This window comes from Saccopteryx bilineata, chromosome 2 (genome assembly GCF_036850765.1).
Source record: "Saccopteryx bilineata isolate mSacBil1 chromosome 2, mSacBil1_pri_phased_curated, whole genome shotgun sequence".
NCBI lineage: Eukaryota > Metazoa > Chordata > Mammalia > Chiroptera > Emballonuridae > Saccopteryx > Saccopteryx bilineata.
The window spans coordinates 117,549,323-117,573,600 of record NC_089491.1 but is presented as its reverse complement, the minus strand read 5'-3'; the positions used below and the strand labels follow the sequence as shown (position 1 = coordinate 117,573,600).

General features: G+C 39.2%; 1 protein-coding gene across 2 annotated transcripts in view; it reads right to left on the bottom strand.

Moving 5' to 3' along the window:
• Nucleotides 1–852: 852 nt before the first annotated feature.
• The window catches only part of RAD51AP1 (RAD51 associated protein 1), a 36,562-nt gene continuing 13,136 nt past the window's right edge, over nt 853–24,278 (bottom strand). For both annotated transcript variants that reach the window (XM_066254784.1, XM_066254783.1), the window contains 3 exons: nt 13,538–13,696; nt 5,657–5,806; nt 853–2,065 (listed from right to left, as the gene is read on the bottom strand). In XM_066254784.1, the coding sequence (XP_066110881.1) occupies nt 1,929–2,065; nt 5,657–5,806; nt 13,538–13,696 (446 nt within the window). In that variant the 3' untranslated portion in view covers nt 853–1,928. The remainder of the gene's footprint in view (nt 2,066–5,656; nt 5,807–13,537; nt 13,697–24,278) is intronic.

The following is a 24,278-nucleotide window of genomic DNA, read 5'->3' as shown; positions in this document are numbered from 1 at the left end:
GGTGCTATTTACTAACAGAAATTGTAGGAAGGAAGACTTTGGGGGCAGGAGAGATGTTACTGATTTAGTGATGACTTAGTATTTTTACATCAAACTTTCAATGGACTGTAGATCTTGTATAACAGTCACATAGGTGACCACTGGAGCTTGAAATCACCTGGGGTTTTTTTTCCCCCCAAGGCAGAAGAAAATCACAGAATATGTTACTATGATGGGAGGAGTGGGTATAGGTGAAACAAGAGATTAGAAAGTGGCCCTGGCTGGTTAGCTCGGTAAAGAACGTTATCCTGAAACAACAAGGTTGCAGGTTTGATCCGCAGTCAGGGCACATACAGGAGCAACTCAATATACCTGTCTCTCTCTCTCTGCTCCTTAAAAAAATAAAATAAAATTAGAAAGCTGCAAAATAATAAAGAGTAGGCAGGGAGGTGGGGAGAAAATTATGAAAGAATAGTGCTACATGAGCCCAGGAAATAAAATCTATTATGCAGAATACTATGAATAGGGTCTATAAGATTAGCTCAGAAAAATGTGCACTGGATTTGGCAACAGGAAGCTCATTAATGTTTTCTGAAAGGTCAGTTTAACAAGTTTTATGGTACTTTTCAACAGAAACAATGAATAACATGGAGAAAAAGGTTCATCAAGCTTAATCAATGATACCAGTAATAACACAGGGTGGCTCTTAGTAAATGTTTACTGTTAAACTGCAACATGTAGGGTATCTCAAGACTGTAATTGGAAAATACGTTTATAAAAAGGGGTGGATAGGGTAGGTGAGGTGGTATGTAACAGTATAAAAATTCACACTATATAATAAAAAATGAACAATAGTAGTAAGAAAATGCTCACTTTAATCACAATTCTATATTACTTATTTTCACATTGACATAGATATTTCCATAAACCAAGAAATGAACTATGTATTATATATTTTTAATGGTTAATTTGATTTGAAGAATTTTTATTAAAAAGTGATCAGGAGTTGGTTGAAATTCTCATTATAAATATAAAATAACTATTACTATTTTTATTCACAACAAATTCAGATCTAAGTTTCCTGAAAAGCTGTATTATCTTATTATCTAATATCACAATAGAGTTGACTAGGAAACTTGACAGCCACCCTCTAAAGCACTGACTTAACATAAAGTGACTACTTTAACAGCCCCCTCCTTTATATTTACAACAAAAGGCTAACGTTATTCACTAATTCATTTTATCATGAAATGCAGACAGAGACAGATGGTTTCAATGGTATTAAGGAAAAGAGCATATCAAAATTTTTTCATGTTTATTAAAGGTTTTGACAATGAGGGTTTCATAAAATGTCATGAAATTCTACTTGCTATATAATAACCATCTATTTCTAAGTAGAAGACATATGCCATACTATAGCAACTGTTTAATGTGTAAAATCATTCTGAATTCTTACTGTAAATATATTTGGCTAAAATAATAAACATCTTGCAGCAAAACTGACAATGTAGCTTAAGTAACACTTTTCAGAAATGTCTCCTTGAAAAGAGGTGGGAATGTTTTCTTTCACCAGATAAACTCTGAACAAAGCTAAGGTGCCACTAACTAGTCAAAGCTAGAAAGAAACCTCATACTGCTAGAAAAACACAGGATGTAAGGTGGACTCCTTCCACATCAAGCAGACAACCACTTAATGACTTATTACACATAAGGTTATAGAATATGCTCTTCATAAGAAATGACATTGTAAGATAAGTCTTACAGACAAACCTCTTATTGAAGTCTTGAATAGCATTTCAGAGAACATAATCACAAAATTGGTAGTGATCATTTATATGACATTAAAGGATTCCTTTATATTACAATATCCTCTTCAAATATAAATACAGATCCAATATAAACATAATTGTCAAACTGTGATTCTCTGAAATATTTCTTTGCTACCACACTCAGCTCCTAGCAGCATTTGGATGCAAAGATTTAACTCGTGCTAATCTGGACAAGCCAAGGCGGAGACTCTGATTCGGAGACTTAACAGACAGCCCTGCCAGTGGGCCACCGCTGGTGCTGCTACTTCTGGATACCGCTGAAAGAAACATATCACCGGATGCTGAGAATGTGAGCAATCTCTTAACAAAATGAACTTATAAAACAAAAGAAGCAAAAAATGAAGTTAAGCATTTTTATGCTTTACAGGTTCTATCAAGTTATAAGCAATACCAAAATAATGGAAAGTACTAAAGAAGAGATAAAATAGAGTATTGCCTATTTTAAAACATCACCTGAAGGTAAGCTCTTGATACCAAAACTTTAAGTGTAAAAGCTGAAATAGATAAATTGGGTGCAAATACATTGGTTGTAGAGGCATAAAAAAATATATGCAATCATCATTTCTAAAAAAGTAGAAAAACCTAATGCATTTTTTAAGTCCTGCAATTTTTATAAGCACTTCATTGAAAGAATCTATTTTTTCAAATACTAAATATCATAACTTAAAACATGACAAATAGTTTCTACTTATTTATACTGGCTTTGTTTTTCCTACCACTGTAATGTAGCAATTATTTCCATCAAGTATTAAATTTCATCATTTATCCACATAAATATCATAGTCATGAACATGACTGTAGTCATAAAAAGTACAATTGTGTGTACTTTTTCAAGTAAAGATTTATACGCATATCCCTGTTTCTAACCATCTGATTTATCATTCTTAATGGCCATATATCAAATTCTTCCAACAAACTTTTGGACATTTTGTTTCTTACTTTTTTTGTGTGTGAGAGACCAGAAGGGAGGAAGATGAGAAGCATCAACTCGTAGTCACATCACTCTGTGACTTGACTGCTTCTCATACATGCCTTGATGGGGGACTCCTTGCTCAAGCCAACAACTGTGGGCTCAAGCTAGCAACCATGGGATCATGCCTAGATCCCACGCTCAAGCTGGAGACCCGTGCTCAAGGTGGATGAGTCTGTGCTCAAGGTGGCGACCTTGGGATTTCAAACCTGGGACCTCAGCATCCCTGGTTGATGCTCTATCTACTGAGCCACCACTGGTCAGGTCGTTTCTCACTATTTTTATATAAACAGTTATTTTGAATTCTTTCTAAGGAATAAATTCCCATAACTAGTTCCTAGGCCAAAGGAGAGGTATATTGTTATGGCTCCTTTCAAGCTGTCCTGTAACGGAATTATAAATTTATAGTAAATAATTATATCTGCCACCCCACAACCCAGTGTGCCCTGGATTATATTGCTTTATTATTTTCTAATTTGAGAGGTATAAAACAGTATTTTATTATTTTAATTTACATTTCCTTACTTACCAGTGAGACTGAAGTTCTTCTCATATTCATTTCTAGTTGTATTTCTTGGGAACATTAATATGTTCATGTCCCTGGTTCATTTTTTTATTGGTATCTTGGTGATCTTCTCATATTTGAATAAAACAGTAACTAAGTGACAATCTGAGGGTCAAATCTAGCTTTCAGATATATTGTTTGGTCCACATCGTATTAAAAAAATGTCCAGTTTTAAAAACTAAAAGATCTAGATTTCTGGCTTCTTTTGGAAAAAAGTCAGATCTGGAAATAACAGGCCCCTAATTCTGCATGTAGACAATTAGATGGAGCTGAGCAACAGCTGCTTTCTGTCAAACAGCCATGAGCTCTCAAGTCCAACAGACCCTGCCCATTTAAGTTTGTGGCTGGGCCTCATTCCCTCCCTTTCCCACAGTAAATCTGACCACTTTCTGTTTTATAATATTGACTCTTAATCCATTCACTCATTTCATTTTTATCTTTTTGACTATGCTACCTTAAATTTCTATAGTCATTATATCATTTATTTTAAATTTCTTTTGTTGGGGAATCACTAGTAATTATCAGAAGAAATACACTAAGGATTATCCTTATGTGACATCATTAATTCAGTAACTAATCTTCCTCCTTTCCTTCTCTAAAAAACATTTAAGTTCCCATTAAAATCTTAGACGTGGCCTAACTGATTTGCTCAGTGGATAGAGTGTTGGACCAGCATGTGGATGCCCCAGGTTTGATTCCCAGTCAGGGAACACAGGAGAAGCAACCAGCTGCTTCTTTCCCCTGCCCTCTCTCCCTTCTCTCCATCTTCTCCTCCCACAGCCAGTGGCTCAATTGGTTCAAGTATGGCACTGGGCACTAAGGATAGCTCGGTTGGTCCAAGAGTGTCAGCCTCAGGCACTAAAAATAGCTCGGTTAATCTGAAATTGGCCCCAGATAGGGGTTGCAGGTGGATCCCAGTTGGGGCACATGCAGGAGTCTGTCTCACTGTCTCCCCTCCTCTCACTTAAAAAAAAAACCCAAAACAAACAAACAAAACAACAACAAAAATAACTTAGACATTTTAAACCAGAAAAGACTTTAAAGATTATATAGTGCCTAATACTTCAGGTGATGAAATGAAGACTCAGAAATTAAATAATTATGTTTTGGGCCTAAGTCTATTAATACCTAGTTATGGCTATGGGAGTGACCACTGTGGACCAATCAAAAATGCCACTGAAGGCCCTGGCTGGTTGGCTCAGCGGTAGAGTATCGGCCTGGTGTGTGGGGGACCCGGGTTCGATTCCCGGCCAGGGCACATAGGAGAAGCGCCAATTTGCTTCTCCACCCCCCCCCCCTTCCTCTCTGTCTCTCTCTTCCCCTCCCGCAGCCAAGGCTCCATTGGAGCAAAGATGGCCCCGGCGCTGGGGATGGCTCCTTGGCCTCTGCCCCAGGCGCTAGCGTGGCTCTGGTCGCTGCAGAGCGACTCCCCAGAGGGGCAGAGCATCGCCCCCTGGTGGGCAGAGCATCGCCCCTGGTGGGCGTGCCGGGTGGATCCCGGTCGGGCGCATGCGGGAGTCTGTCTGACTGTCTCTCCCCGTTTCCAGCTTCAGAAAAAAAAAAAAAAAGAATGCCACTGAAAATAAATCTGAGTAGACGTGGAATGACTCAGAGAAGAGGGGACAAATGAAGACAGACATACTAGAAAGAGAAAAATGGGTAGAGAGGCTCTGAGGAGCAAAAAGTGTGTCAATTTAACTGGAACAGAGGATTCATGTAGGTGGACAAGGGAAAGTGGAGACAGCTACCAACAGTGTGGGTATAGAATGAACATGGCTGGATTAGGGCTTTAGTAATGTCAAGAAGGGTGAAGGTCAAAGAATTCTTGAAGCATCAGTGAGACTTGGCCTTGGAGCAAAACAAAAGAGGTCAAGTTTGTGCGAGCTGGAGGTTGAGTGTGCCAGGGCACTTTAAATGCTGGAATTTCCACGTATAAGAAGAGACTGTGTGGGTCAGTAGGTCCTGAGCAAACACATTTGTTGCAAAAACCTGTATCAGAATCTTAAATGATAATACTCTTTGATATTGTAATTCTCCTACTAGGAATTTATCCTAAGAAAATAATAAGGATATGCTCACAGACTTCTAAGGATGTTTGTGTATATGTTAACCTTACTTATAGCATTAAAAATTAATAAATAATCTGGATGCTCAGTGGTAAATGAGGGATGAGGGAATGATAAAATGATAAGTAAATGCAAAACCTTGGTTTTAAAGAAAATGTAATAATATGTATAACATCTACAACTAGGAAAACACTCTATCTGAGGTAATTTCCTAAGCCCCTGCCCTTAATCAACAAATATACCATACCTGGTGGGGCCCACTTAGGTCTTTTGCTTTCAGCTGAAGGACTGCATACTTGTGATGGCTTCCTGGTGGCCTCTGAAGTGAGAGAAGCCTTTTTGGGTGAGGGCTGAGGTTCTGATTTGACAGCAGCTAGAGCAGAGTCTACTGAAGTCACTGATTGGAAAAATACACATAAAATAGTTTGTCATACAGGAAGATTAAGTCTAGCACTTATGTGTAAAAATTATAGCTACCATAATCATATACAAATTAAAAAGAAAGTATCAATTTCAATAGATGCAGAAAAAGCATTTGATAAAATCCACCACCCATCATGATCAAAACTCTCAACAAAGTGGGAATACAGGGAAGATATCTCAACATGATAAAAGCCATCTATGACAAACCCACAGCCAACATCATACTCAATGGGCAAAAATTAAAAGCAATCCCCTTAAGATCAGGAACAAGGCAGGAGTGCCCCCTTCTACCACTCTTATTCAACATAGTCCTGGAAGTCCTAGCCACAGCAATCAGACAAGAAGAAGAAATAAAAGGCATTCATGTTGGAAAAGAAGAAGTAAAGCTATCATTATTTGCAGATGATATGATATTGTATATAGAAAATCCTAAAGTCTCAGTCAAAAAACTACTGATAAATGAATTCAGCAAGGTGGCAGGATATAAAATTAATACTCAGAAATCAGAGGCATTTTTATACACCAACAATGAACAGTCAGAAAGAGAAATTAAGGAAACAATCCCCTTCACTATTACAACCAAAAAAATAAAGTACCTAGGAGTACATTTAACCAGGAGACTAAAGACTTATACTCGGAAAATTATAAAACACTGATAAAAGAAATCAAGGAATATACAAACAAGTGGAAGCATATACTGTGCTCATGGTTAGGAAGAATAAACATCATTAAAATGTCTATATTACCCAAAGCAATTTATAAATACAATGCAATACCAATTAAAATACCAATGATATACTTTAAAGATATAAATCACATATTCCAAAAATTTATATGGAACCAAAAGAGAACACGAATAGCCTCAGCAATCTTAAAAAAGAAGAATAAAGGGGGAGGTATCACACTTCCTGATATCAAGCTATACTACAAGGCCATTGTACTCAAAACAGCCTGGTACTGGCATAAAAACAGGCATATAGATCAATGGAACAGAACAGAGAACCCAGAAATAAACCCACAGCTCTATGGACAACTGATATTTGACAAAGGAAGTAAGGGCATACAATGGAGTAAAGACAGCCTCTTCAACAAATAGTGTTGGGAAAATTGGACAGCTACCTGCAAAAAAATGAAACTAGACCACCAACTTACACCATTCACAAAAATAAACTCAAAATGAATAAAAGACTTAAATGTAAGCAGTAAAACCATAAGCATCTTAGAAGAAAACATATGCAGTAAGCTCTCCGACATCTCTCACAGCGATATATTTGCTGATTTATCTCCACGGGCAAGGGAAATAAAAGACAGGATACACAAATGGGACTATATCAAACTAAAAAGCTTTTGCACAGCCAAAGACAATAAGAACAGAATAAAAAGACAAACTACACAATGGGAGAACATATTTGACAGTACGTCTGATAAGGGGTTAATAACCAAAATTTATAAAGAACTTGTAAATCTCAACACCAGGAAGACAAACAATCCAATCCAAAAATGGGCAAAAGAGATGAATAGACACTTCTCCAAAGAGGACATACAGATGGCCAATAGGCATATGAAAAAATGCTCAACATCACTAATCATTAGAGAAATGCAAATTAAAACCACAATGAGATATCACCTCACACCAGTCAGAATGGCACTCATCAACAAAACAACACAGAATAAGTGCTGGTGAGGATGTGGAGAAAAGGGAACCCTCCTGCACTGCTGGTGGGAATGCTGACTGGTGCAGCCTCCGTGGAAAACAGTATGAAGATTCCTCAAAAAATTGAAAATCAAACTGCCTTTTGACCCAGCCATCCCACTTTTAGGAATATGCCCCAAGAACACCATAGAACAGTTCCAGAGGGAGAAATGCACCCCCATGTTTATAGCAGCATTGTTCACAATAGCGAAGATCTGGAAATAGCCCAAGTGTCCGTCAGAGGACGAGTGGATTAAAAAGCTTTGGTACATATATACTATGGCAGGGGTCCCCAAACTACGGCCCGCGGGCCACATGTGGCCCCCTGAGGCCATTTATCCGGCCCCTGCCGCACTTCCAGAAGGGGCACCTCTTTCATTGGCGGTCAGTGAGAGGAGCATAGTTCCCATTGAAATACTGGTCAGTTTGTTGATTGAAATTTACTTGTTCTTTATTTTAAATATTGTATTTGTTCCCGTTTTGTTTTTGTTTTTTTACTTTAAAATAAGATATGTGCAGTGTGCATAGGGATTTGTTCATAGGTTTTTTTTATAGTCCGGCCCTCCAACAGTCTGAGGGACAGTGAACTGACCCCCTGTGTAAAAAAGTTTGGGGACCCCTGTACTATGGAATACTACTTAGCCATAAGAAATGATGACATCGGATCATTTACAATAACATGGATGGACCTTGATAACATTATACGGAGTGAAATAAGTAAATCAGAAAAAACTAAGAACTCTATGAACCCATGCATAGATGGGACATAAAAATGAGACTCAGAGACATGGACAAGAATGTGATGGTAACAGAGGGTGGGGTGGAAGGGTGGGGAGGGGGCGAGGAAGGAGAGGGAGGGGGTGGGAGGAGGGTAGGGGCACAAAGAAAACCAGATAGAAGGTGACAAAAGACAATTTGACTTTGGGTGAGGGGTATGCAGCATAATCAAAGGTCAAAATAATCTGAAGATGTTTTCTCGGAACATGTGTACCCTGATTTATCAATGTCACTGCATTAAAATTAATAAAAATAAGATAAAAAATGAAAAGAAAGTATCATTTTGAAAAACTTATTACTCAATAAACATGCATTCAGAACCTAAGAATAGCTATCTTTTATGGGCATTTATATGATAGGGAGTGTAGCAAGCATGTCATATATATTATCTTTAACCCTTAGAGCAACTCTGATACAGACATTACTATTTCCACTGTCAGATGAGGAACAGGGAGGTTAAGCAAATTGCCCACAGTTGGATTGCTAGTAATGTTATAATCAGAATTAGGAACCAGGTCTGACTTCAAAGTTCATGCTTCTAAACATTATACAAGATGTCTCATCAATATGTGTCAGTGAGACAATATATTAGGCTCTAGGGTTACAAACAGTGTAACTCATAGATCCTGCTCCCAAGAAACTTCTACGGTCCAGTCACTGAACTCTAGAAGAAAGGGCTGTAAAATAAAGAGACGAGTATAATGCAGTGTGATGAGAGATATGACAGCCGTTGGGGTGTGCACAAGAGGAGGGAACCTACACTCTGCATATATATCTGCATAGGTATAGAAGTCACAGTGCATGAGATTTATTTGAGCCAAAGCAAAGCTGTAAGACCAAGACGAGTTAGACAAAGTTTTCTAGGCAGAGGGAGTAAGAGCAAAGCTGGAAGATGCAGCAAGTTCTGGACCAGCTACTGGTTCAGCCTGCCTGGAGTCAGAATGGCAAGAATTGGCATGGTGAGAGACATAGGCAGGTGCAGCTCACTGATGGAGAGCTTTGCATACCAGTGAAGGGTCATGTATTAATTTCTCTCAAAGTATTTGCATTTTGAAAATATCTTTCCGATGGTAGTGTATGGCAAGTAGACCACTGCGAAGGCTTCTCTGGTAATCCAGGTAAGAGGAAATAAGGGCCTGAACCCAAGGGGAGGATGGAAAAAACTAGCAGATTAGCCATCTTTTAGTTATTAGATGAGGGGAGGCGATGATGGAAATGAAATAATCATGACTTAAAAGTTCCTGTCATGGGCTCACTGCTTAATGGTGCCATTAACCCAGAGAATAAACATAAGAATGGGAGTCAGTTTGGCATTTGTTTTTTTGTGGGGTGGGGAGAGCAATGAAGGGAGGAAGAGTAGTGGAATAGAAATTTACTTTCAGATCATGTTTGCTTTGAGATACCTAAGGTATATCTAAATGCATATGAATATGGAAATTTTCCCTATGTAGTCTTCTTAATGTTGACACTTATATTCCCTAGATCAACACTGTTCAACAGAAGCTTTTCTGTGATGATGGAAATGTTCTGTATTTTGTGCTGTCCAATATGGTAGCCACTAGCTATGTATTGTTACTGAGCACTTGAAATGTGGCTAGCAAAACCAAAGAACTGACCTTTAAATGTACTTACTTTTTTTAATATATTTAATTTTAATTAACTTAAATGTAACTTGAAATTTTCTCCATCAAGGGAAAAATTTTAAGGTGTAAGATCAGGGGTTGGGAATCTTTTTGGCTGAGAGAGCCATGAATGCCACATATTTTAAAATGTAATTCTGTGAGAACCATACAACGACCCATGTACATTACGCATTATCCAATAAAAATTTGGTGTTGTCCCAGAGGACAGCTGTGATTGGCTCCAGCCACCCGCAACCATGAAGATGAGCGGTAGGAAATGAATGGATTGTAATGCATGAGAATGTTTTATATTTTTAACATTATTTTTTTTATTAAATATTTGTCTGCAAGCCAGATGCAGCCATCAAAAGAGCCACATCTGGGCCTGACCTGTGGTGGCACAGTGGATAAAGCGTCAACCTGGAAATGCTGAGGTCAACGGTTCGAAACCCTGGGCTTGCCTGGTCAAGGCACATATGGGAGTTGATGCTTCCAGCTCCTCCCCCCTTCTCTCTCTCTGTCTCTCTCTCCCTCTCTTTGTCTCTCTCTCGCCCTCTCTCTCTCTCCTCTCTAAAAATGAATTAAAAAAAAAAAAGCCACATCTGGCTCGCGAGCCATAGGTTCCCAACCCCTGTGTTAGATGAAAGATTCTCAAAGGCTACTCAATACATTATTAGTGGAATTAGAAATATAATCCATTTGTTCTAATTCTTAATCCCATTATTTAGGAGTTAAATTATACTTCTAGGCCCTGGCAAATTAGCTCAGTTGGTTGGAGCATTGGCCAGATAAGTCAAGGTGGCCAAGGTTGCAGGTTAGATCCCTGGTCAGGGCGCATACAAGAATCAACCAATGAACACATAAATAAGTGGAACAACAAGTGGATGTCTCTCTCTACCTTTCCCTCTCTCTAAAATCAATAAAAAAATTATACTTGTAATATATATTAAAATTTCTTGTGAAACAACTTAATCCAAGGTATAGTTGGATTATATATAGAAGACTTTATATAATACATTCTAACTTGAAAACTAAAATTTTACTTTTAGTTTTTAGCATGTCTTGGGGAGAAAGCACAAACATCTAAAGAAAATATAAAATATACTGTTAATGATTTTTTCATATTAGTTTATGGTAGGCAGAATAATGGCCCTTCAGAAATGTCTGCATCCTAATTCTCAGAACAAAGCTTAGGGACCTGGCAGATGCCATTAAGTTAAGGATCTTGAGGTGGGAAGATTTTCCCGAACTGTCCGGATGGACCCACTGCTCTCAAGAGGGTCCTTAGAAATGACAGTGGAAAGCAGGGGTGGGAGAGAGAGTGGTGTGATGTGAGGAGCTCCCTGGCTTTGAAGACAGACATGGGCACCTAGTCAAAGAATGCAGGCAGCCTCTAGAAGCTGGAAAAGGCAGGAAGATGGATTTTCCCCCAGAGCAGTGGTTCTCAAACTTTTTGTAGTCGGGGAGCATTTAAAATCCTACAAATAATTGCAGGCACACTATCTACAAATTTCTGAGAAATGTTATAGTAATTAAGTCAAATATTAAAGAAAAAAATAGAAAGTCCAAGTGTGCTTTTATGGTAATTAAACGAAATAAATACAACAAATTAAATTTATTTTGACATTAAAAAACATTTTTGTTACATTTTTAGAATTCATAAAAAAGAGGGGTTAAAAAATAAAAAAATGAAAAAAGTTATCTTTTTATATATATAGATACATTCTTAGTAAGATTTAGTCAATTCGGCAGGTCCTAGCACAAATGTGTTAAAGTTTTTTCATTCTTGTGTTTATGAGAAACATGAGCCTGATGTGTCCTAGCAATTTCTTCAATGTTTGGGCATCTATTTGAAAGGCAAACTTTCATTTCCTCGTCAATACATTGAAGAATTCCTCTCTTTTTACTCTTAACTGTGTTGAGTACAGAAAACCCCCACCATACATATCATCTTAACTTTACACCAAACAAAGGATAGAAGAAACTTGCCTCCAGTCTTTCTGGGGATCATGGGGGGTAGTGTAAACAATCCAGCACCACAGCTTAACAGCCTTTTGCAACCTAATCAGGCAAGTGAGGTGGGGGGTTGGGCAGACTCTTAGCTTACAACCAATTCCCCACACCTCCGTCCCCCAAAAATCTAAACTCCAAAAACCCTGTTGGTTTTTTGGTCCCCAACAGGCACATATTTCTCTGGAATACCATAGGGCACACCTGGGAATCGTCTAGGGTGCACCAGTGCGCCCTGGTGCACACTTTGAGAACTACTGCCCTAGAGCCTCCACAGAGGAACACAGCCCTGCTGATAGCTTAATTTTAGCCTAGTGAGAACCATTCTGAACTTGTGATCTGCAGAACTGTAAAATAATACATTGTGTTGTTTTAAGCCATGATTGTAGTAATTTTTTACAGCAGCAACTGGAAACTAAGACAGCTTTAGCTCTAAAAACCCCTACATTTGAAATGTAATTTCTGGAAACCAGATCAAGCTGTCAAAGGGAAAAGGGATGAGGGAAGAGGGGACGGGATCAAAGAAGGTGAAGGGATTGGCCAAAATCATACATGCATAACACACAGATACAGACAACAGGATAGCAACAGCCAGAGGGAAAGAAGGGGGTTGAGGTGGGGGGCAGAGGGGGAAGAATGGGGGTGGAAAGAGACACTGCATGGGACATGGGGGCATAATGCGGTGTGTAGAGGGTGTTATATTGAGTGAGACACTGAAACCATGTCAACACACACAAAAAGTTACATTAAAACCTCATTAATTGAAAATATAGTGGAGACAGGAATATGACTCATTCAGTATATAATTCTTATTTCTCAGCAAGTACTCAACACCATACTATTTATGGTAAGAGGAACTCCATTAATAAATGGAGTCTGAATAATAGAAATTTTAGTTTCAAAAAGCATTTATATTAAGCAAATAAGACATAATATATATATATCAATAAGTAAAACAAGGTGAATGAAGATTACGTTATAATAATTTATCATATATTATGAGTTAAAAATGTTCTAACTTCTTTTACAAAAAAAACAAGTATTCCATGTTCAAATTGTCACAAATTGCAGAAGTTTTGTTGTAAAAATCGTTTCTAACAGAATTTCTTTTGAAAAACAACAACAACAACACTAAAAGGTCCTCAAATCAAAGATGAATCAAGCATGAAAGCAGGAAATTAGAATCATGCGAAGGTGCCTAACTGTCTGGAGAAAATGTGGTCCAGTAGACAGTGCTTAGGCCTTGGGTGAGCAAACCTCGGTGCAAATCCTTGCCCCTCGCTTATTAGCTGTGAGATCTCTCACAAATTACTTAACCTCTCTGAGCTTCAGTTTTCTTACTGGAAAACGCAGGTGACAAGAGCGATCTCAGAGAGGGGCTGCCAGTGCTCCGGGAGGTCTCACAGAAGTGCTAGACAGGGAGTGGAGCTCAGCAGTCTTGTCTGCTCTTGCACTCCCTGTCCCACCCGCTTTCTTCTATGCATTTTAACTAGAAGTGAACACTGGCAAACTTTTAAGGAGAACAGGCAAAAGATTAGAAAAACCCATTAAATAAACCAAACACATTTTCTTTATAGAGTTAAGTGTTTTGAATTAGGCTTACCTGATGCATTACATTTGGATTTACGTTTCTTCTCTTTCTTTTCAACTGGGGATTTAACCTTCCCTTCTTTCTTTTTAATTTCCTTAGTTTTTCTCAGAGTGAAGTCTTCATCATTATCTTCACTCTCACTAAAGTCAGAATCATCCTCAGAATCTTCACCTAAAACAAAAGATTACATACTTCACCTTTGTAATAAAAAGTGAGGCATCTATGGCTTTGACTTTACAGCTTTTGTACCAGGATTGCGTACCTTTGTGCTAAGCTCTTTCCTGTGTGAAACACTGCCATTATGGAAAGCGTGGCTGCCTCCACCTACGTGCTGTGTGACCTCGGACACACAGCAGTCTAACTGCACTGTGCCTTAGTTTCCTCTGTATAAAGTGGGGATAACCATAAAATCTATATCACAGGGTTGTTGTAGGGATAAGTTTAAACAGGTAAAGCATGTGGAATAACATCTGGCATACAGCAAGCAAAATAGAATTGTTTGCTGTACCATTATCATCGTAATTTCCCATAAGTATGTAATCTTTACTTCCTATTTTACCAGTTTAACTCAGTAACTTTTGAAAAGAATGATAGAGCATAATATTGGCTACTCTTTCAAAATGCTAACCTTGATGGTATTAATAACAGTGCATCTTCCTTTAATCACATAAATGTCAACATTCTAGGATAGAAACACACTGGGAACTGAATAGACTAACCATACCACAATAATCTTAACAGATAATGCTATGTGATTTCATTTGGGACACACCTCTAATTTCCCACAAACTCTTGTCAGTACTGCAGGGGATGACATGAGCCAGTGATGTGAAGTTAAGTAGGCACAGTTGCTCTGGGAAGAAGTACTGAGAACACCTGATAGCTAAGCAGTACATGCTTATTGCAGAAGATGTAAACCACACAAAGAAGGGCTACTTCCACATCTCACCACTCAGAGATAACCACTGTTATGCCCGCCATATATAATATCTACCTACCTATTTATATGAAACATTTTACAGAAAAAATAAAAATACATATGAAAAATTTCAAACATACACAACAGTGGTTAATGATAAACTATTCAACCATCCTTAACATTTTGGTGCTTTTGTTTCATCTAGCTCCTTTTCCTTTTGTTTTTTTTTTGTTGTTGTTTTTTTTTTTGTATTTTTCTGAGGCTGGAAATGGGGACAGTCAGACAGACTCCCGCATGCGCTCAACCGGGATCCACCAGGCACGCCCACCAGGGGCGAAGCTCTGCCCACCAGGGGGCGATGCTCTGCCCCTCCGGGGAGTCGCTCTGCTGTGACCAGAGCCACTCTAGTGCCTGGGGCAGAGGCCAAGGAGCCATCCCCAGCGCCCGGGCCATCTTTGCTCCAATGGAGCCTTGGCTGCGGGAGGGGAAGAGAGAGACAGAGAGGAAGGAGGTGGGGGGTGGAGAAGCAAATGGGCGCTTCTTATATGTGCCCTGGCCGGGAATCGAACCCAGGTCCCCTGCACGCCAGGCCGACGCTCTACCGCTGAGCCAACCGGCCAGGGCCTAGCTCCCTTTCCTTTGTTGTTTCTCTTTCCCTAACTCCTTGGAGAATATTCAGTCTGAGGCATCGTTCATTACACTCCTGTATACTTTGGAATGCATCTTAAAAACACATGGGACTTAAAAAAAATGTCATTGTCATATCTAACAATGTTAATAATAATTTCTTGGTATCATCTTCTATTCAGTTCATATTAGTCCCCCTTTTTTTTAATAAATAAATTTTTATTAATTTTAATAGGGTGACATCAATAAATCAGGGTACATATATTCAAAGAAAATAGGAAAAGTCCGCATGGCACTGGAATTGTTGTCACAATTCTATACTTTGCAGCTCACGTCGAAGTCCCAATGACAGCTACTTCTAGCTGGTAATGACTCAGGTAGACTGGAAAAGCCATCTGCAGCATGTGTGGAGATGGAGTTTCTGTTCTCCTCTGCCTGGAGAGGTGAGACCAGGTTGCTTTTCCCTGGAGCTCTGTGACTGTGGCTTGGTAAAGAGAACCTTGGGATACACTAAGCTGGGAGGCAAAGGTAGATTCATAATAGAAGTTGGCAAAAGGGGGAAAGAGAGCTCTAAATTGGGTGTAGGTTCCAGCCAGAAATATGAGTGGGGCATTGAGGTAGGAGGAATAAAGGAAACACTATATATTAAACAAAGCAGCAGAAAATAGGACTATCAACACCCACAACAGAGATCTTCGAGAGAAGAATAAAAAACCTGACTATTTAGGCAAGACATAGTTAAGTGGCCCTTGTGTAAATGAGATCAGTTTACCTGCTTCTTGGAAGAAATACCCTAAGCTCGTCCACAGTGTCGTAGATGGGGCCAACGGCCCTGGGCCCTTTCAGCCTTCAGTGGCAAACCCCAGCATTCTGGGCAAGGTTAGGTCATAGGTGGCTGGAGCAGGGCTGGAAGAGACTGAACCCTCCCTTAGAGAAGCGAGGGGGAAGCCTACCTTCCAGTGTCCCTGTTTCCTCACAGCAGAGGCATGTAAGTCTGGCAGGCTTTAGCTCAATGACCTTCCTTTCCACTATTGAAGCAGGACCCAGATGGCACCTATGAGACCCCTTTGGGGCGTTGGAGCCTTTAAGGGCATATCCCAAAAGCTGGTAGTTCCCCTGATCTCTATTGGGCTTTTTCTGCCTCTTGGTATCTTAAAAGCCATGCTCAGAAGATCTCGCTGAGGGGTTTGATGGTCCCCATTCGCCTATATAAGTCTTTTCCATATATCTGGAGCTATTTGGAAAAAGACAAAACAGTATTATTAGCTGGGTCAAATAAAGAAGGTAGTAGTTTGCAGGAGAAAAAGATTTGTTCATCAGCATTCAAAGGAAATTTAAAAATTCTTTAAGTAAAAAGCATGATATGGTAGACCCGTAGGAGTTCCAGGATATGACTCCCCCCTTTAAATTTATTTAAATTAACCTTTAAATATTTGCTGGGTACACTTTAATAATACCTTGACTTTAAAGATTGTAAGAAATACACATAATTCGAAAGGTTTGACAAAATACAGTAAATGCTTTTGCTCCATATGCAGCATTGTCAGTTTAACCAGTTTAGGAAATCCAATAATAGAAAAATGCATACAGACAATGAGCTATAACATGCTTAGCAGCCTCTCCTGTTCTGACAGAGGTTACTATAAATCCAGAATAGGTATCGACTGTAACGTGGACTTAGGACTGTTTGCCAAATGAAGGTATATAAGTAACATCCACTTGCCAAAGTTGTCCTGGTAGGGGTCCTTGAGGATTAACTCCAAATGAAGGGGCAGATTGTAGTATAGAACCCCTTGGACAGGATTTCCCAATCTGCCATGCTGCTTCTCAAGAAAGTTAAAACTGTTTACACAGGGCTGCAGCGTTCTGGTGATGAATAGTCTGAGACTGAATTGCTCAATCTGTCATGGTTGCTTCAAGTAATTTTCTTTTGGGTAGCTTGATCAACAAAGGCAATCCTAGGCCCTGGCCAGTTGGCTCAGTGGTAGAGCATTGGCCTGGTGTGCAGGGGTCCTGGGTTCGATTCCTGGCCAGGGCACACAGGAGAAGCGCCCATCTGCTTCTCCACCCCTCCCTGTCTCCTTCCTCTCTGTCTCTCTCCTCCCCTCCTGCAGCCAAGGCTCCACTGGAGGAAAGTTGGCCCGGGCACTGAGGTTGGCTCTGTGGCCTCTGCCTCAGGCGCTAGAATGGCTCTGGTTGCAACAGAGCAACACCCCAGATGGGCAGAGCATCCTCCCCTGGTAGGCGTGCCAGGTGGATCCCAGTCGGGCGCATACGGGAGTCTGTCTGACTGCCTCCCCATTTCCAACTTCAGAAAAAATAAATAAATAAAAGAAAAAAAGGGTATTCCCTTGTGCTAAAGCTCCAGGGAGCATGGAGTAAGCTCGAGCATGTCCTATAAAACATGAAGCTCTATGTTGACATACAAGTCTTTGAAGAAGGAGGAACTGCTGAAATAGTTCATCAGCATTTGTCCCTAACAAATAGTGGAAACACCATAAGTAAATATTTGCTGTGTATATATAGATTAAAGGGGGGAATATGGCAAATGCTGAAAAGCCATGATAATGGCATATAATTCTAGACTTTGAGCTGATTTTAAGTTGACAGTTTCAGTATCAAGTTGTCCATTGATTTGCAAGAACGATTTGCCATTTAGTGGAAGTTTCCCAGAGCCATTGTTGTTGATCCTTTGAAAAAAGGAACAATAATTTTGAGGCTCAAAACCTATAACCTGTAATGGTTGCCTATGCCCCTTGATAATCCAGAAGGCAACAAGATCAAAATATGGAAGTGTATTCCATGGGCTATTAGATGGTTCAATGTGCCCAAGCTGTAGCTGCTCTTGTACCAATTGAGCAGCTGCCCTAAGTTTCTCCTGAGAAAGGTGCCATTGGTCTACCCATACAGGATTATCTGATTTCCAAGTATTGGGTCTGCACAATACATTATTGAGGTAGCAGGAGTTACCAAGGCCCCTATGCTAAATTTTGATATCCTAATCCACACCTTCTGGTATTGGGTGCCACTTCTTTGGGGGTGAGAATTCCTCACTGTTCTTTCCCTAGTCCCTTGGTGGGCAAAAATTCCCGATCAAGTATCTGAGTACTGACTAAACCACTAGGACTGACAAGAAACACTCCCATATTTTTCAAAATATCTCTACCTCACAAATTAATTGGCCATCCAGGGAGCACATAAGGCTTAAAAATCCAGAATGACCTTCTTAATCTTCCCAATGTAGAAAACTAGAACTTTGTTGAGGGGATTTACTCTGCCCTATACCTTGTAATTCTGTGGCTGCTGCATGAGTGGGCCAGGAAGGAGGCCAATGTAGCTTAGCAATAACAGATACATCAGCTCCAGTATCTAAAAGTCCTCAAATTTATGCTCAAGTATTGTTAGTTCCATTTCAGGGCGTTCCTGACCTATTTTTTTTAGATCCAATTAGCAAAATCAGAGGAGCCAAATCACCAATTTGCTTGGGGCCCCTTTTGCAGGATGTGGCCTGAGAAGCAGAATTAGCATCCTTATAGTATTCTTCTAACTGCCTGAATTAGCCATGAGACACATTCTTTTTTTGGATTAATTTTGATGGGGTGACATTGATAAAATTGTCTTCCGTCACTGGTTTTCTTTGTGCCCCTCCCCTCCCCCCAACCCCCTCCCTCTCCTCTCCCCCACCCTGTAACCCCAACACTGTTGTCCATGTCTCTGAGTCTCATTTTTATGTCCCACCTATGAATGGAATCATATAGTTCTTAGTTTTTTTCTGATTTACTTATTTCGCTCAGTATAATGTTATCAAGGTCCATCCATGTTGTTGTAAAAGATCCTATGTCATCATATCTTATGGCTGAGTAGTATTCCATAGTATATATGTACCAAAGCTTTTTAATCCACTCGTTCTCTGACGGATACTTGGGTTGTTTCCAGATCTTTACTATTGTGAACAATGCTGCCACAAACATGGGGGTGCATTTCTTCTTTTCAAACAGTGCTATGGCGTTCTTGGGGTATATTCCTAACAGTGGTATAGCTGGGTCAAAAGGCAGTTCGATTTTTAATTTCTTGAGGAATCTCCATACTGTTTTCCACAGTGGCTGCACCAGTCTGCATTCCCACCAGCAGTGCAGGAGGGTTCCCTTTTCTCCACATTCTCGCCAGCACTTATTCTGTGTTGTTTTATTGATGAGTGCCTGGTGTGAGGTGATATCTCATTGTGGTTTTAATTTGCATTTCTCTAATCATTAGTGATGTTGAGCATTTTTCATATGCCTGTTGGCCATCCGTATGTCCTCTTTGGAGAAGTGTCTATTCATTTCTTTCGCCCATTTTTGGATTGGATTGTTTGTCTTCCTGGCATTAAGTTTTACAAGTTCTTTATAAATTTTGGTTATTAACCCCTTATCAGACGCATTGTCAAATATATTCTCCCATTGTGTAGTTTGTCTTTTTATTCTGTTCTTATTGTCTTTAGCTGTGCAGAAGCTTTTTAGTTTGATAAAGTCCCATTTGTTTATCCTGTCTTTTATTTCACTTGCCTGTGGGGACAAATCGGCAAATATATTGCTGCGAGAGATGTCCGAGAGCTTACTGCGTATGTTTTCTTCTAAGATGCTTATTTATGGTTTTACTGCTTACATTGAAGTCTTTTATCCATTTTGAGTTTATTTTTGTGAATGGTGTAAGTTGGTGGTCTAGTTTCATTTTTTTGCAGGTAGCTGTCCAATTTTCCCAACACTATTTGTTGAAGAGGCTGTCGTTACTCCAATGTATGCTCTTACCTCCTTTGTCAAATATTAGTTGTTCATAAAAGTGTGGGTTTATTTCTGGATTCTCAGTTCTCTTCCATTGATCTATATGCCTGTTCTTATGCCAGCACATTAGTCCCTTTTAATATAGTGCAAATTCTTTCCCTTTTCCTGTCTTTCAGTTGTTGAAGTAACCAAGTCAGTTGTCCTATAAAATGTCCCACATTCTGGATTTGTCTCTTTTCTTCCTCATGGTGTCATTTAATTTATTCTTCCCTATCTGTGAGCTGGAATTTTCTCAGGACTCAATGAGAACCAGGTCTACCTTATAACTATTATTTTTGGTAAGAATACACTGCATAGGTGATGCTTTGTACTTCGCATTACATCATATCAGCAAGCAGACCGTGTGGTTGTCCCTTTGTTGGTTCAGCTGAGGCCAGCCTGAATTCTCCATCTTAGAGATCTTCATCAGCCTTCCATTGGTGATCTTTGCCTAAATGAACGATGAGCGCTATGATCTTCAAATTACAATTTTCTTATTTTATCATTATTTCCATAAAAATATAATTTTTAAGAAAAATAAGAGTAATAAACACACATAATGATAACTGTGTTATATAAAATTAGCCATGTAGACCTACAGATGACATAAAGGCTATAATAAATAGTACCTTGGAAAATCAAGTTATTACTTCTGGAGTCCCAAGGGAATATAGGTTCAGGGGGACAGCAAGCAGTAGAAAAATTTCTCCAAAAGTTTAAAATATAAAATCTAGAAGGACAAAACTTGTATGTATCCAACAGTTCTGGTATTGTATGTGTTCTTTTTTTGGTTTGGGAAGATAAACAATAGGAGCTGGGCATAACTTTATTGAACAAGCTTATCTAAAGATGGGGTACAAATGAACTGCATCAGTCAATTAAGCAGTTATATAATCTGGAGGTACGAAGATGGAGCTCCCAGGATCCCAAGTCATTAGCATACCAAATTAGAATTAGAAAATCTGGAAGGCCCAAACACTTACAATAGGTTATATAGATTACGGAAATTATTAGATGTCCTTAAGAAAAGCCTATGTTCACTCCAATTTTCATTTTCCTTTTCTAACTGAAGCTCACAGATGAGCCTTTCTCTTTTCATTTAAGGTGAGCTAATGCAGGGGGAAAACTCTGATATATCAGCTAAAGAAAAAAAACCCTGCTTTTTTTAAAAAAAAAAGAAAAGAAAAGAAAACCCTTCAGGTTGTCTGAAATACCAGTTGCACAATCAAATATAATAGAAATCAACTCTGAGGGGTTTGAAGAGTTGTTATTCATTGTGGGCTTAGGGTGAATGAAAATAAACTAATTGTATTGCAATTTAAAGTACACTAAGCAAGGAGGATATGTTTGTATATCAATTTAAGGTAAAGCAGGTTTGGCTAGAGCAGATTAAAGAGGTTTATAAGAGAGCACAAGGCTTTTGCATTCTTGGGTTGGGGGTCAGAAGAGGAGAGACAATGAAAAAAATTATGCTTAAAGCTTAGTTTGTACATCCACAAACAGGCTAGAGGCAGTTATCACCCACTTAGCTAATGAGCTAGCTCTCTGCAAGGGCTGAAGGACAGCTTCTCAGGGCTGGACCACATGTCTTTTTATAGGGAGAATAGCCAGACTTGTAGTTAGGTGGAAACCATAAAAATGAAACAGAAAAAAACCCCAAGTCAGCTCTAAAAAATCTAGAGAAGCAGTCAGTCTACAATGATGCAAGAAGATCAGAACTTTTGAGTCTTGCAAAACAGAACCCAAGAATTAAGTGTCTATCTATTACTACATAAATCACTAGCATCATTTTCTCCCAGTCTAACATCATAATTTAAACATTCCATTAATTGATAAATCATTTTTACCACAATGTCTTCCCATTGTCATTAGTGTTCTAGTTACAGTTATAACAACCCTTGTTATCAGAATTCACATTAAAATCAACATTTGACAATCACATTTTCCCCAAAACACTATAGGTATTGAATCTAAGGAAGAATAATTTTCAGTTAGAAATATTTTTGCAGTCCTCTTATCCAGCATAATTTCAGAAGTACTCAGTATTTTAAGAAATGTCTTCAGCCTGACCAGGCAGTGGCGCAGTGGATAGTGTCAGACTGGGATGCTTGAGGACCCAGGTTTGAGACCCGAGGTCGCCAGCTTGAGCGCAGGATCATCTGGTTTGAGCAAAAGCTCACCAGCTTGGACCCAAGGTCGCTGGCTCAGGCAAGGGGTTACTCGGTCTGCTGAAGGCCCGTGGTCAAGGCACATATGAGAAAGCAATCAATGAACAACTAAGGTGTTGCAATGCACAATGAAAAACTAATGACTGATGCTTCTCATCTCTCCGTTCCTGTCTGTCTGTCCCTGTCTATCCCTCTCTCTCTGACTCTCTCTCTGTCTCTGTAAAAAGAAAAAAGAAATGTCTTCAATATCCTAAATCACTGTCCAACTGTATGGAACTCAAATAAAAATCTATTCTTCTCTCAAAACTATGGTTCATATTTCAACTAAAAAATATTTGCTTACGTAGAATTGAGTAAGAAAACCTGGAACCAAGCTATTTACTGATTATTTCCTTTTTTTTTTTTTTTTGTATTTTTCTGAAGTTGGAAACCGGGAGGCAGTCAGACAGACTCTGCATGCGCCTGACCGGGATCCACCTGGCATGCCCACCAGGGAGCGATGCTCTGCCCCTCTGGGGCGTTGCTCTGTTGCATCCAGAGCCATTCTAGCGCCTGAGGCAGAGGCCATAGAGCCATCCCCAGGGCCCGGGCCAACTTTGCTCCAATGAAGCCTTGGCTGCGGGAGGGGAAGAGAGAGACAGAGAGGAAGGAGACGGGGAGGGGTGGAGAAGCAGATGGGTGCTTCTCCTATGTGCCCTGGCCGGGAATTGAACCCGGGACTCCTGCACGCCAGGCCGACGCTCTACCACCGAGCCAACCAACCAGGGCTGATTATTTCCTTTAAAACATTTTTAAATTATGGTAAAAACCTGTAACATAAAATTTACTATCAAGCATACAGATCAGCAGTGTATAAGGTACCTATATTCACATTTTTGTGCAACAGTCCTCCAGAACTTTTACATGTGCAAGACAGGTATCTGATACCCATTCCCCCTCCCTCAGTGTCTACTTACCACTATTCAACTTTGTCTCTACATTTGACATTTTAGATATCTCATATAAGTGGAATCATGCGTTAGTCTTTTGTGATGGCTTATTTCACTTAATATATGTCTAGGACCTAGATGTTCATCAAGGTGTAGCATGTGACAGGATTTCCTTCCTTTTTAAGGTTGAATAATATTCCATTGTATATACACACCATGTTTTGTTTATATGTTTATCATCAATAAATATTTGGGCTGCTTCCATGTCTGGGCTACTGCTAACAATGCTGCTATGGGTGTGAAAATATCTGAGACCCTGCTCTCAATTCTTCTGGACATATACTCAGAAGGGGAAATGCTAGATACATGGTAGTTCTGGTTTTTATTTTCTTAGTAACTACCATACTGTTTTCCATAGCAGTTGCCTCATTTTTACATTTCCACTAACAGCAACTGTTTTCCATAGCGGTTGCCTCATTTTTACATTTCCACTAACAGCACAAAAGAATTCTAATTTCCCTACATCCTTATTAACACTTGTTATTTTCTGTTTTCTAACATATTGAGTAGGAAGTGCAGTCTATTGTGGTTTTGATTTGTATTTCTTTACTGATTCGTGATATTGAGCCTTTTTTCATATAATTTTTGGCCATTTGTATACCATCTTTGGGGAAATGCCTACTCAAGTACTTAACTATTTACTTTTAAGAGTAGAGGGACAATTTTAAAGTCACTATCCAAATCATGATTTCCATAAAAATTTACTCTTATAAAATGGTTCAAGAGAGATTATCTGAAGTTGGATTGCAAATGACACAATGGTACTTTTTAAATGTCTACCATCCTCTAGAAGTATAACCCACAAATTCCATTAAACCCAACAAGCAAAGCAAGTGATTTCACCTCTACATACATAGCAAACATTTTGACCCTTTAATAAATTAATTTCATTAGTGTACTAAGTAAAGTAGTCTTGCACTTTATAACTTCAGAATTTTTTACTTTTTCCTGATAGTCATGCATTAAATAAGGATAATGACATTCTGGGGTTGCTACAATTATTATCCCTGGAAAAGACATTGAATACTGCCAAGAAGTGATTTTGCTTATATATTTATTTTTTTGCATGAAGGAACCTTAAGTTGGGAAGCATTAGTCCATGCTCTGTTATGCTTCCTGAGGGGATTTTCTTTGCCTGGCTCCTACGTTTTGGTGCTTCACTTATACTAGTGTTTTTCAGAGTGAGACCCAGAGACCACCTGTTATGTGGAGAGGCAGGAAGTGGTTAAAAAGATTTCTGGGCTCTGTCCT